At 34.0% G+C, this 14,023-nt stretch overlaps 2 protein-coding genes across 2 annotated transcripts in view; both read right to left on the bottom strand.

Annotated features, from left to right (window-relative positions):
• Positions 1–4,211, bottom strand: part of LOC149776518 (uncharacterized) — a 52,990-nt gene extending 48,779 nt beyond the window's left edge. The window contains exons 1-2 of the mRNA XM_089940959.1: positions 3,833–4,211; positions 2,786–2,833 (exon numbers count right to left, since the gene is read on the bottom strand). Of these exons, the coding sequence (XP_089797085.1) occupies positions 2,786–2,833; positions 3,833–3,862 (78 nt within the window). The 5' untranslated portion in view covers positions 3,863–4,211. The remainder of the gene's footprint in view (positions 1–2,785; positions 2,834–3,832) is intronic.
• A 2,401-nt stretch (positions 4,212–6,612) lies between these two features.
• On the bottom strand, positions 6,613–12,657 carry LOC149776517 (uncharacterized). Its single transcript, XM_089940958.1, has 5 exons — positions 12,517–12,657; positions 11,063–11,080; positions 9,576–9,702; positions 7,639–7,719; positions 6,613–6,873 (listed from the first exon to the last, which is right to left on the bottom strand). The coding sequence occupies exons 1-5, from the start codon at positions 12,547–12,549 to the stop codon at positions 6,740–6,742; spliced, it is 393 nt and encodes a 130-aa protein (XP_089797084.1). The 5' UTR covers positions 12,550–12,657; the 3' UTR covers positions 6,613–6,739.
• Between the last annotated feature and the right edge of the window lie 1,366 nt (positions 12,658–14,023).

The following is a 14,023-nucleotide window of genomic DNA, read 5'->3' as shown; positions in this document are numbered from 1 at the left end:
TCTATCATATCATATGAATCAAACACAAAGGTTGTAAGAGTATCTGCAAGACATATTAACCGTCTTCTCAGAATAGACAATATTGAAAGAGTGGTATAAAGATATAAATGGTCATTCTCATCCTCTACTAGCCTATCGGAAACGAAATGCATTGAACCTCTCTAACAACAAATTACGGAGACTACTTTCATTGACTTACTTTACAGATCTTTTCTAATGTGAACTCCTGAGTTATCATTACTTTTGAAACTCAATACTTGGGAACTTCGTTACCGTTGACTCACCGTTCATACAGAGCATTTTGGAATCAAATGGTTTGTGTGTGTGCTACAGATGAACATCGTCATCAAAACTTAAGATCTTTGTACCTATGTCATTACCACAGAAGACACTCATAGCCCAGGAACCCATTGGATAGCGATCCACTTTCTCAAAGACCACAGCATGGAACATTTTGATTACGACTGGTCTCCCCCTTTGTACGACAATATCGTCACTTTTATGTGGATATATTTTGTATCTCTTTAAGTCAAGTATGTGAGGTTACATATATTTGATTCAATTGTGTAGATAAGATTGGGCATATTATATTTCTCAATGCAATTGTTTTCATAAACTTTTGTGTGTTGTATCATAACCTTCTTCTCATTTCTTGCTATGAGAAGGAGTTACTCGTAAGTTAAGAAGTGTCTTTGCCCATAATGAGAGAGACAGAGATGAAAGAGTTCATGCTCTCTTAAAAGAGGTGTCACTCATAACGGCATAGATACGGCTACATCTTGGGGACTATGGCAAGCGGAGGTACGGGATGCTGTAATGATACAAGCCTCTTTCAGTTCCGACAAAACGGACTAGTTTTGCCAAGCAAATCGTCTCGCTTCTCATACACAGTTTCTTAGGACGCGGCCAAATAATGGTAATATACCTTAGTTCTTGGGTTCCACCAGAATCTCAAAGTGAGGCTTCATCGTTTCTTATCGACTATCGTCTGGGTCTATGTACGTCATTAGACAGACAATTTTGCCGCATAGCTACATGCTCATTCAGAGGGAATTATTGGAATTCGTTAGTTCAACAACCATTACAACTTACCAAGTGTAATTTTTGCTGACTTTTGGATCTTAGAGAAATGTATAGTGCAAGGGAGTTTTGCGCTTGCTCATAAGGGCGCAATCTTTATTAAAATAGTATATAGTTGTAATAGAAAAATAAATTAAATTAATCTCAAAATATTTTAGTAAAAAATTACTTTCAATAAAATTTAATGATAAGTTACTTTTAACACAATTTAGAGAAAATTTCAATCTTATTAATTTTACTAAAAACAATTATGTCCTAATACTGTCTTGGAACATCTACAAACTTTTGTGGGACGTGATTTCGTAGTGATGCTGCATTATATCATTGGACATCTAGTCATAATACATAACGTTGTCAACTTTATAAATACGTTCTTGCTTAATACATTTTATTTGTACGTGACAATGGAAGGACTAGACCAAATTCGGTCTCGTCATTTATTCCTATTTGTGTGAGAGGGGCTTATTAAAAATTTTAATTTTGAAAACAGTATGTTGACTATTGTACGTGCATTTTTACCCCCCCCCCCTCTCTCTCTCTCTCTCTCTCTCTCTCTCTCTCTCTCTCTATATATATATATATATATATATATATATATATATATATATATATATATATATATATATATATATATATATATATATATCGGTAATATTTTACATCTTATTATTATACTTATCAACAACGCGGCCAAATTGTAAATACTTATACAATCTTTACATCCTGTTTAACACTAGATTTCCTTCTGGCCATAAATCTCTCCACTATAATAATATCATTGGACCAGTTTCATTTGATGTTTCTCACGCTAAAATAGCTTAATATCAAAAACGTCACTAAAGACGAACATAGGGAGAGTATGCTATTATCTCTAAATCACCTTCATAAAATTTATTTTCTAAACTGTACGATTTTCTTAACAAAAACAAAACCACTGAATCTATATCCTTCCTTCTGTATGGTTGAAAATATACATGGAAAGGAATATAATCCAATACTTTATATTATACGTCAAAAGACCTGATACCAAGCCATCGAATGCTTTTAGATTTTAATTCATTTTTCGCAAAGAACGTAAGAGTTTATGAGCAGCGTCAAAGTGGAAAGCACATCAGCTGGGTCAAGTCCTCTTTAGCAGTAAATTAAATGTACTCCGTGACACTAAGTACAGCGTGCTATTTTAAAGCCTGGGTAAATATAAACTGGGATAATCAACTAAACGACAAGCGGTGCATACACACAGACGGCACAGTTTGGTAAGTTTCATACAAATCTTAATATATACCTCAACATTTTAAAATGAATCATGAGTTACTTTTCATAGACCAGTTAGCATGGCTAGTTTTGGATTTGCCACTATACGAGTATATCTTAGTACCGATTGCAACAAATCCTTACAGCCAATGCCGAGCTATCTCATACTATGTATTTACCTAGGAATAATGTACACATACAATTTTAGTAAGTATTTTGAATATCTTTCATAATACTTTGGGGGTAATGTATCATATCTCTGCAAATTAGAATGTTTATGCATTTATTGTGTGCGTATGAATCCATGTATAACTGTGAAATGGGACCTCAGTACAAACATAACGATGTGGCGCTAATTAAAAGACAACATGTAACAGATTCAACAATTAATTCGACATATTAAAGGCTTGCTAGATATACAGTTATGATTATTATTTAGTTCTAATCTTACCCTAGCGTCACTGAATCCGTGAATACTTCCGCATTGTGATACTGGAATCTGCAACCATAACGCAGTAAAATCAATTTCATCATTAGTTTAAGAATGTAATTATTAAATTTCCCAGCACCAGTGACGAAATGAAATCCCTGAATCGAGCTGAGCATTTCAATTACTGGATTTTAGTTTTCATTCTGACATTTCATGTAACTGATACTTTTCTTAATAGCAATTATTGATATGTTACAAAATCCAATAAGATTGATAACTTAAAGTTAATTGACTGATTAACTAGTAGAATGGTAGAATGATTTTTTTTCTTTCTATTTACTATAATTATTAATTAAGACACGAATATCTATCATCTGCATAATATTTACCATTCTCTAATCTTTGAATACAAATGTAACAAACCAGTAATTTCGGGAAAGCTGCCTCTCATGGACTGCAGATTACCTCTTATATAATTACCTCTAAAACAACGAAACATTACTTCTAATTAACTAAACAGTAACTGTGATAAACAACAAATTACCACTTATTCACTTCAAATTTATTCTATAGACTACAATTTATAACTAACAGGCTACTTATCAACCAGTCTGTAAATTACCACATCGTTACATCTCGTGCAGTATGCAAGATATCACCTATATCAAACTAACAATAGATATATTATCAATCATTGATCATTTACAACATGCTGCCAGCATTAGCTATGGTAAACAACCAATTACGTGTTTAACTGTGTAATATCTATCGACTAATCTTGATAGACGACAAATTATCTCACAATGATTTCCAATTACATGTAACATTTGATTAAAATATATTTTAGATGGAATATACACATAACTTCTGATGAATTTTAAGCTCTAACACATTACCATGAGATCTAATAGATAAAGAATAACTGCTGAAAGAGACCATCAACAATCCTTGGTACAGTACCAATTGTTTCAATATAGATGCTTCAATGGATATGCATTTCGCTCAAGAATTTCAGATACGTTTTAAACGCTTGACTATTATGATACTTAATACAAAACTCACACTTACCACAAACAAAACTGAAATTATCGTCAACATTGTGTTTCCACTCTGATGTGTACGACTAAGTAATACTTAATTTCCTGATGTATATATGGACTTAAACATGCGCATTCATAGACTTAATCTATTCACTTGACTGCCACAAAACAATGATGATGTCAAAGGTAATGGAAACTGCCTTAATCCCGCAGTTGTTTTGTGGTCTGATTGTAAATGGATAAATTTAGAGAAAGAATGACACACCTGTAACAGCGATTAATCACTTTTCTACACGTAGACTTTCTTGGAAAAAAAGATAATGATAAATAAGAAAAACATTTGCGCTGAAAACGTGTACATGACAGAGAAATCCACATACAATAATAAACGTTTAATGGCTTTCAATTATCCTTGTATTACAAGGCGGTATCTTAACAAGTATAAAGTGTGTTTATGTTATTCACTAAATAACGTGTGTCATGTTGGAAACTAATTACCGAAATACTGCATAATTGATAATAGTACCATATTGTTAATTACATCTGTTGTTCATTTTCTTTTTACAAAGTCATTCTTTGTGTGGGGGGGGTGGCGGTGGGGGTGTAAGGGTGTGGGGGTGGGTGTGTGTGGGTGTGATTTGGATTTTTAACGTAGCTTTAACAATTTCAGTCATATCGGTACGACGTCTGCTGTGTGGCAGTTTATAGTGATGTCTAGCACTGGGGCATCATGCCGCAGACATGTAGCATGATATCCCACCCAGTCATATTATCCTGACACCAGGCCGACCAGTCCTAACACTAACCTCGTATTGCTGAGCGCCAAGCGAATTAGCTGTTAGCACCATTTTTGTATGTCTTTGGTATGACTCGGCCGGGTATCGAACCCACGACCTTCCGCATCCGAGGCGGACGCTCTAACCACTATATATATATATATATATATATATATATATATATATATATATATATATATATATATATATATATATATATATATATATACTCTTCATCTTTGTCAGTCCTCAAAGAATGTATCTAGCAAATCCTTTATAGGTTATTCGTACGTGAAAAGACCAGATACCTTCTTAATCATTCAAGGGAAACTTAACATAACATTTTATTATTATAGTAATCACATTTTTGGTAAAACTGGATGTTAGGTTTTATATGTCGTTGTATAATGTGTAGTATCTACATTCATAGAATAACTAATTTGTAACTGCTAGTATGAACATTTTTGTAACCATATACAGATATAGCTTGCTATAGTCAAGTTAAATTTAAGCAGTTGCTTATGTCTATCATCGTAGATGGATTTGGCTAATTCTTTTTTGTTTTAAATTACCAGCTAATCTTTATATCTATGGCCGTTCTCTTTCCAAATGCTAAATATTGTTGGTATCTGTGAAACTGTATTTTATCTGCATTATTTTAACCTTTGTTCTCTTCCCTAGATTTAAAATCTGTTTACCAAAGCTTAATGAGTATAAAGTGTCCTTTCAAAGTCATTGATTTCGTTTAGTCTTAGAGTGGTATGTATTATATTCAGTTTAAGATTTTAAAGTTGCCTCTTGGGTGATTAAAACAAACCGTAGTATCTTCTTTTGTTGCAAAACTAAGTGATGCTAACGGGTAATCTTTGAAATGTCTTTCAGATCGGTTTATATCTCTAAATCTACTTATAAAATACCATTTAAAATGTTCAGTCGTCCAAGATGAAAGATTGTTTATTTGACTTTGATACGTTGTTTGCTTACCTGTTAGAGTTCTTATTTTACCTCGTCGCCAATTCTTGCGAATAAAGGATCGAGGTACATAATAAATGACCTTAACATTGACATATTGTATTCTTCGTTATATTTCAATTTACTTTGATCATCGACATAGTATCCATAAACTACTGTATTACTGTCATTAGGATCAATGATTCTAGTTCAACCTTATTTATCTTCATGAGCAGTTCCAATGCACTGCAACAGAATGAGTGATAAAATCTGCAATTATGCATTCACACATTCCTAAAGAGAAAATCAAAACGAAAAAAAAAAAATAGCTTATTCAGCTCATGACGTATGAACATTTCCATTTATGTGCTATTTTATTTGCATTGCTTTCTGATAGATTAAGCAAGGCAGTTGACAGATTTTCGAAAAGCGTTTAACACTGTATACATTTATTATTTCCTTTTGTACGGATACATGTTTCTTTTATGAAACAGAGGTCGTTGCGATATGAAATACGTAAGGTGAGTTTTCTGACGCATCATTTGGCACATTGTGGTAATTTTGTTCTATGTATGTATGTATGTATGTATGTATGTATGTATGTATCTATGTATTAATGTATGTATGTATGTATGCATGTATGCATGCATGTATGTATGTATGTATGTATGTGTGTGTGTGCACGTATGTATGTATGCATGTATGTATGTATGTATCTATCTATGTGTGTGCATGTATGTATGTATGTATGTTTGTATGTATAGGGTTTAACGACAATTTGGGACAATAATAACTAAAAGTTAAATATTACCATGTAAAAATAAAGAACTGCAACAAAAAGAAACTTTATATAGATAAACAAAAGAAGAGAATTAATCACATACGTGGAAATCTGCCGCTATTTAAAGTTAAAATGCATGTAATCTTGTAATAAAGTTTTACTTAGAAAATTATTAATAAGTTTCTGAAACAGAAGATATATTTATTAGCATAAATGCCGCTTCTGCTTATACTTTAATGTTGAAATAAACATAACGAATTCTTATGCAATAAACTATGCAAAAAAGAGAGGGAATAAAAATAGACGTATTATCTTTATTTGTCATAGTCACATTCATCTTTATCAGTGGAACTAGGTAGCTAAATGCTCCTACTTCTTCCACTTTACGAACGGTCGTGTCCTTTAAGGTCAAGGGCATATGGATCTGTTACACCGGGAGGGGACAGGTAGGGTCACTAAAACATTTTTGCCAGTATTCTCTCTGTTTCCGGACGTAGGCAGCATCAGTGCACCTCATAGGAACACAACACATGCCGGTCAGGGGGCGATAACATTCCAAGCCTGGAGCAAATATTCTTTATAATTAAATATTACATGCAGATCTGATTGTGACAATAAAAGACTTTGGCGAGCTAGTTTTTAGGTAACATCGATAACATTGTTGTCTCTTAAACTTAGACCGCTGAAGAGTATAAAACCACTTTGTAAAGCAAGCGATCACAACTCACTAAAACCTAAAACCGACTAAAGACAGAATTGGCGAGGATCATACATATACCCCCTGTACAAACATTCGCAGACGTCCAGTAGAAACCCATATAAATCATCAAAATAATTCCCTAGCCCACTCACCCCGCATACACACAGCCGGAAATATCTTATTCACAGAGACTGTAACGGTTAAGGGAAAAAATGACTAACATTTAACTCTCGAGCTTCGATTTACATGTGAGTACAATAGTCATGTGGTTTTTAATATTAGCTAAATTTCCTATTCCTATCATTTCTTCTTTCTCTGACAAACTAACATTAGATAGATAGATAGATAGATAGATAGATAGATAGATAGATAGATAGATAGATAGATAGATAGATGGATGGATGGATGGATGGATGGATAAATAAATAGATAGAGGTAGGTATACAAACAGAGAGACAGATAGATAGATAGATAGAGGTAGGTAGACAGACAGACAGATAGATAGATAGACAGATAGATGGATGGATGGATGGATAGATAGATAGATAGATAGATAGATAGAGGTAGGTAGACAAACAGACAGACAGACAAACGGATGGATAGATAGGTAGATAGATTCAAATTACCTCGCCGACATCCACAGTCACAAAGTTCTCCCTCACGTCCAAGTTGGCGAGAGCACGTACCAAATGTGTTTAAAACTGCAGCTAATAAATTTCAGAGAGAACATATAAATTTTAAGAGTATTTATTCTTAATATTTATGTTAGCGAGAGGACCTTCGTCCTTTGCAAATATTTACGCACATCTAGTTTATCGTTTAATAAAATATAATTGCTCGTTAAATTATAACCATATACGACAAAGTAGAAGAAAACCACTAAAAAACTGATGACAATAAGACTTGAAACCATACAATGTATTATTTTCTAACCGTTTTAATGACAAACGTATTACTTTTCAATATTACTTTCTTAAGAAATAATTCAGCATATTTTCATTTTACGAATGATTATCATTGTCGTTAATATTATCATTATTATTCTTCTCTTTGATAGCCTTTTGAAAAAGAAATAGATTTTTCTGGCTATTCATTTCTACTAGGATTAATTCTATGCTTTTTTCAAAACGAAAAGACATGTCTTTGGTCCAATCCGAAATGTCAGCTCTGCGCTGAATGATGGCGACATCCCAGGAATTGATGGACCTCTCTCTACTCTCTCTCTCTCTCTCCTAACATACTATTTTATTTTCTAATTTGTATCTTTATCGTCTTATAAATTACTATCTTATTGGTGTGTATTTGCTCACTGCGAGGCCTTCATCAATGTATTTTATCACCAGAACAGTGCGATTCCTTGTCATCCATAATGCGACACTGCCACAATTCATGCAATGTTGTAAACTGAACAGCTGGTCATTTTTCATGGATGCTAATGAACGTTTGAGCCAGTATTATGAACCTCGTATGAGCCGCGGATTTTCCGATTGGCATTTTAGGAACTGTTTGATCCGACTTGTTTACGTTATTAAAATATCCTGTTATTAGACAAATTTCCATAGTTCATCAATCACATTATCCAGCCATTCTGTATTACATTTGTGCCTTTCTTGATCTTTTTTCCGTTGTATTTTTTCACCCACTAATATATTAATGGAACTGGATCGTTTGCCCATCATACTCTTAGGCTCCTCTGGATGGTTTTCTTCAATATAAAGAGTCAATGGTTCCATCTGATTCATTCTTGCTGACGAACTGCTTTCAGCTTAGTTTGAATTTAAATGATATATAAGCTGTTCTTCTTTTTTTAATAAGACTATATAATTTACCTTTGATCGTTTTTTGTTTATATTATTTTCTTGCAACAGCAAAACAACTTTAAAGATGGAGCGTGTATGTGGTTTGTAAAAAAAAAACTTATTTCATTTCTTTATACCACTGTTACTTAGACCGTTGTCCTTTTGACTTTAAAATCAATATGGTTATTCATGCCTTTAGTGCAATCAGAACGGTGTAGTGAGCGTATTTGGATAGAACTAGCTTATTATTACCTATCGTCGTTTGACACCACTGAATATCATTTGTTTTTTCATCTTAACACAGCGATTATAAACCGGTTGTTTGAGGCTCGAACACAAGGCATGTCACATTGAGAGCTGGAGAATGATATCATTTTTTATTTTGCTGTATCCATCCAGGTCTTTTTTTCAAAGAAAGGTATTCGTAAAACTTGGTCAATGTGCGTGGCTTACAAGCAACGTTGTCGTGAGGCAGAAAAACAAGCAGACAAACAGACGAAAGAACATGAGGAAGCGACATCTAATGGTCGCGTATAAGAAAGAAAAAATAAACCACTGAAATACGATGAGAGGAAAAATAAACAAACAGCTTTAAAGGTGAAGAGACCTACATTAGACTATAATCAAACATTTTTGAGAGGTTAATTCGTTGGGTAGACTCAAATATAGCTTTCACAATAAAGCTTTCTGATACAAAATATACACATTAGCATAAATTAACATCTAAATGAAACCTGTTTGTGACAAAACGTTCAGTTACATACATTGTCGTAGCAATCCCTCGCTGTCGCCAGCCAATATTTGTCCCGAAGCATCCCGACAGCAGAGTCCCGGACCACAATCTAAGGAAGTCGTACAATTAACGTCTACTCGTCTCCTTGTGAGTTCGTCCTAAGGACGACAAGCGACATATGTTATAACAAATGTATGCCTGAAAATGACATATCAGAATGAACGATAAGCATACTTCTATTGGGTCCTCTCATTTTAAACAGAGTAATATCTACATTCATAGTTATCCTTCGACCATCGCATTAGTGACTTTCAGATAGCTTGCTTACCATTACAATCAAAAGATAAGATGTCCATGTTTACCTGATCGTATTTAAGCTCCAGTTTCCTAGGCTGGTCAAGCATTCGGTATAGGGCTCGGTCTGGCACATACGAGAATACCAATGTGAAACATAAAAGGTTTAAATTTGTATCACTTTAGTTTTTCACGTCGAAATTTCATGAAATCTTCAAAATATGCCCCATATTATCTTTGAATTAGTAATGTTGTTTAAACGAGACCAAAAAAAGGTTAATACAAAGGTTAAAAATTAATACTAATTATTGCGAGGAGATTTCCCTGTTTTCTCGAAAGATCACAACTACGGAAATCGGATCTGTGCCTGAACTGGGTGCACCATTCCAGCATTCTTTGCACAGATTTAACGAGTCAATGAGATCAAAGATGTCAAAATGCACATTGTGATGTGGATAGACCGAATCACTTTATTTGAGGTACATGTATGAATGGCATATGTATATACTAGTTTTATGTGTATGGTAATAAATTCTGTCATACTCTAGCATTAGTAGTGTGTAGTGAGGTTTTCTTTACACACGCTGCCCACATTAGTTAAAGCTGCCTTGCAGCTGCCAACATTGTGGCTCTAGAGAATCAGAATGTTCAACATGCCTGGCAGATATGTGGAAATAAATATCCACAGGCTATTGTCGGAACATCAAACTATCATAGGAGAGTGTCAGGCCTCACATAGCACAATCCTCTGATATGACGTAGCATTGTGCCACTGGCACACAAAACACACTTACCCAACTGGCACATACCTTCGGAAGGGTGGACGTCGACCAGAGTGCATATATTGCCAGTGTCACCATTCATAGTCAAGTAACAATTAGCAGTGCACACACAGGTACCGATTGATACGTTTGATCCGAGTATTGATATATTGGTAATCAGTTTAAAATGATTTCTAATTTAATGTTCAGGGACATAACATCATATATACATGCACAGTATTAAGTAAAGGATTCTTTAAATAGCTTTTCCGATAGCTGGGTGGTAATGTAACATATTTGTTAAATTATTACGTTTGTTCACATAATCGGAAATGTAAAATGCAAATTTATTTAAAGGAATTGTTTGTTAACAAAGATAGAAAGTGCTTGGAATTAAAATTCTTATCCAACCTTCATCATCGGAGCTAACAGGGTATGCTTTGAGAGATCCATGAATACTTACCCCTTGTGACAATGGTATCTGCAATCATAAGAGAACTAATTAAAATCAAAAAAGTTCCCAGTGACGAATGCAAACAAAACATTTAAAACAGACTTTTAGTTTTCACACAGCTTTTCCTGGAGCTGTTAATATGATGAACGCTTTAAAAAGAAGATGATAAAGCCAAGAGAAAAAAAATTGAGAAGTTAAAGTTGGTGGATTGATTAACTGACTGGTTGATCGAATGATCTTTATGAATCCGTTTATTATTTATTCTAATTAATAAATGATTCTCAGTTGTAAAATTATTTTCCATTCCCTTTAACTGCGTGTCCTTGCTTCATAAACCAATAATTCCGACAAACTACCAGTTACCTATTATAGACTGCACGTTGCCTCAGACTATCCATTACCTCTAATAGATTAGGCGGTACTGCAAACAGACTACACATTACTTCTGATAGACTACATAAGTCTACATATTACATCCAAAGGATATATGTATATATATATATATATATATATATATATATATATATATATATATATATATATATATATATATATAACAAACTCTCGACCACTCCTGTGCCATAGTGTTAGAGTATCCGCGAGAGGTCGCGCCAAAGACTTATCAATATGGTACTAACAGCTGTCTCGCATGGCGCTCATCATTATAGTGGTTAGTGTTAGACTAGTCGGCCTGATCAGGATAATGTTACTAGGTGGGATATCATGCTACATGTCTGCAATGCCCCAGTGCAGAGGCGGCGTTAGGAGTACGCGGGTTCATGACCGCGCGGGGCCTGAGTATCCGGAGAATATAGCTTGACAAACTCATAAGGACGACCTTAGGCCTAAAGCGCGATGCCCCCCTCAAGAGCGGGGCCTGAGGGCGGTCGCCCCACTTGCCACCCTCAAACGCCGGTCATGCCCCAGTGCTATACATTACAATAACTGCCACACTGAAGGCATTTTAGCCAAATGAATTTTTAAAAAAGTCTTAAAGATACGTTAAAAATCAAATTTACACATACACATACACACACTAACAAACTCTGACCAACAAACGTGCCTATCATTGACTTCGCAAAGTATTGTCTATATCGAACTAACAACATATGCTAAACCATTTATCATCTCCAATATGCTGCTATAAATTACCTGTAAGGTCCTTTCTTATGCAGTATCTACCAATTATACACAATATATTAGCTGTTATCATACAATAATTTCGAGTCACCTGACATATTATTTTGTTTTACTTCAATTTGTTTAAATGCATTATTTCTGATAAAATGAAATCGTAACAGAATATTATTTATCTAATTGATTACTATAATTGTTGATAGCGACAACCAATAGACCTTCATTCATCACCATATTGTTGTTAACTTGATGCTATAATGCAATTTTCACATTAATTTCATATACATTTTAAATTCTAATAACTAACATAATTGTCACATACGTACCACAAGCAAACTTGCAAATATCGCCAACATCATATTTCCTTTCTCTCTTGTGTATGACTAGGTGTTGTTTATATTCCTAATTTATAGGCGAACTCGAAACATGTACCTGTCATAAACCTGGCCTACTTACATGAATACCTCAAAACTATAGTGAGGGCTAAAATCACACAATGGAACATACATGTACCTTAAGCCCGCATATTGTTTGTGGTCTGATTGTAAATGGATATTGTTTACCGAAATGACGTAATACATCTGACAACAATTAGTCATCTTAAGTATATGTAGGCTTTTGTAGAATGGAGAAATAATGATAAGCAATAAATAATATATACAAAGTACTTACTCGACATCAGAGAAATGCATTTACGTTAAATCCTCCCTCATTTTAAACTGTTATGATCAAAACCATGGGTAATTTTATAGAGGTCACCAGTAAAAAGAGGTTAGATTTCTGTTAAAACTGTCTTGTTGGGACTGTAATAAATAGTCAGTTATCAGAGGTTTCTGAGTTAACATAGACGTTTATAGACGTTTCATTGTAATTCAATTTTAATTTCATTTTACATTTTTAGATAACATCTATTTTGCGTAAGTGTGTTCCAATTTATCGTAGGTTATTTCAGAACGAGCGAGATTTGATCACTTATCTTATTATCACGAACATTTTAAAATTAGTTCAGATCCGACAAGGTTGAAACTATTGATATATAATGCCTGAAATTTGGTAATATAAACAATAGGTTATCATCGTTAACAAAGATCTCCCAAGATAAGTTAAAATAAAATAATATACCATTTACAACGCGTTAATGTTAACATACAAAAACTGATTAAAGTAAATACACAATGCGCAAATAGAGGAGGGGCATATTGGATATGACCATGAGTAACGTACATGTAGGACTGACAGACGAATGTAGGGATGTTAGATAAAACAAGGAGTAAATGGAACAGGATGTTAAAATTTATTAAATGATAATTCTGAGGCTTGTTTAACATCAACAGACTTTAAATGTAAGGTTTCCCTTTGTTTTAAGGATAATAATGGCCATAATCTTGTTTCGTTGGCTTGAACAATACGTGATATTTGTGTCAGACCCCATGCATGCTTTAACAATAGGAAGACAATACAAATCGGAGCTGAAAATGCCAACACTCATAATTCCTTCTGTGAAATGGAAATGTTTTGTGTCTCATGCATTAAGACAAAACACGAAAACGTAAGACAATTCAGGATAATTCACCATGTCCTCTACTATAAGAAAAATAAAATACCTCGGAAAATGGTAGTCATTTAAGTAACATAAATCGTCTGAATCAACTACAGACCGCATCGTTGTATATGTAGAGCTAAAGAAAAGAGAAAAGAATAGAAACAGCCCATACACTTGACTATTTGAATTACTGATTAAGAGGAAAATAACATGTGATTCAACACTGAAACAAGATGGTTTATGTTTGAATCTATATGTATCCCTTCGTCATCAACACGTACCTACTCTAA

This window comes from Sinohyriopsis cumingii, chromosome 18 (assembly GCF_028554795.1).
Source record: "Sinohyriopsis cumingii isolate HCF-2022 chromosome 18, ASM2855479v2, whole genome shotgun sequence".
In the NCBI taxonomy this organism is placed as follows: Eukaryota; Metazoa; Mollusca; class Bivalvia; order Unionida; family Unionidae; genus Sinohyriopsis; species Sinohyriopsis cumingii.
Note: the sequence above shows the minus strand (reverse complement) of the source record. Positions and strands in the feature narration are given on the sequence as shown.

Excerpts from the sequence above, each read along its gene's own strand:
- LOC149776517 (XM_089940958.1), bottom strand. The coding sequence starts at position 12,549 with ATGATGTTGGCGATATTTGCAAGTTTGCTTGTG. Across the intron at positions 7,720-9,575 it reads CGAGGGATTGCTACGACAAT|CTGCAGTTTTAAACACATTT; the intron begins GTATGTAACTGA and ends GAAATTTATTAG. Across the intron at positions 6,874-7,638 it reads TGACTGTGGATGTCGGCGAG|GCTTGGAATGTTATCGCCCC; the intron begins GTAATTTGAATC and ends TATTTGCTCCAG.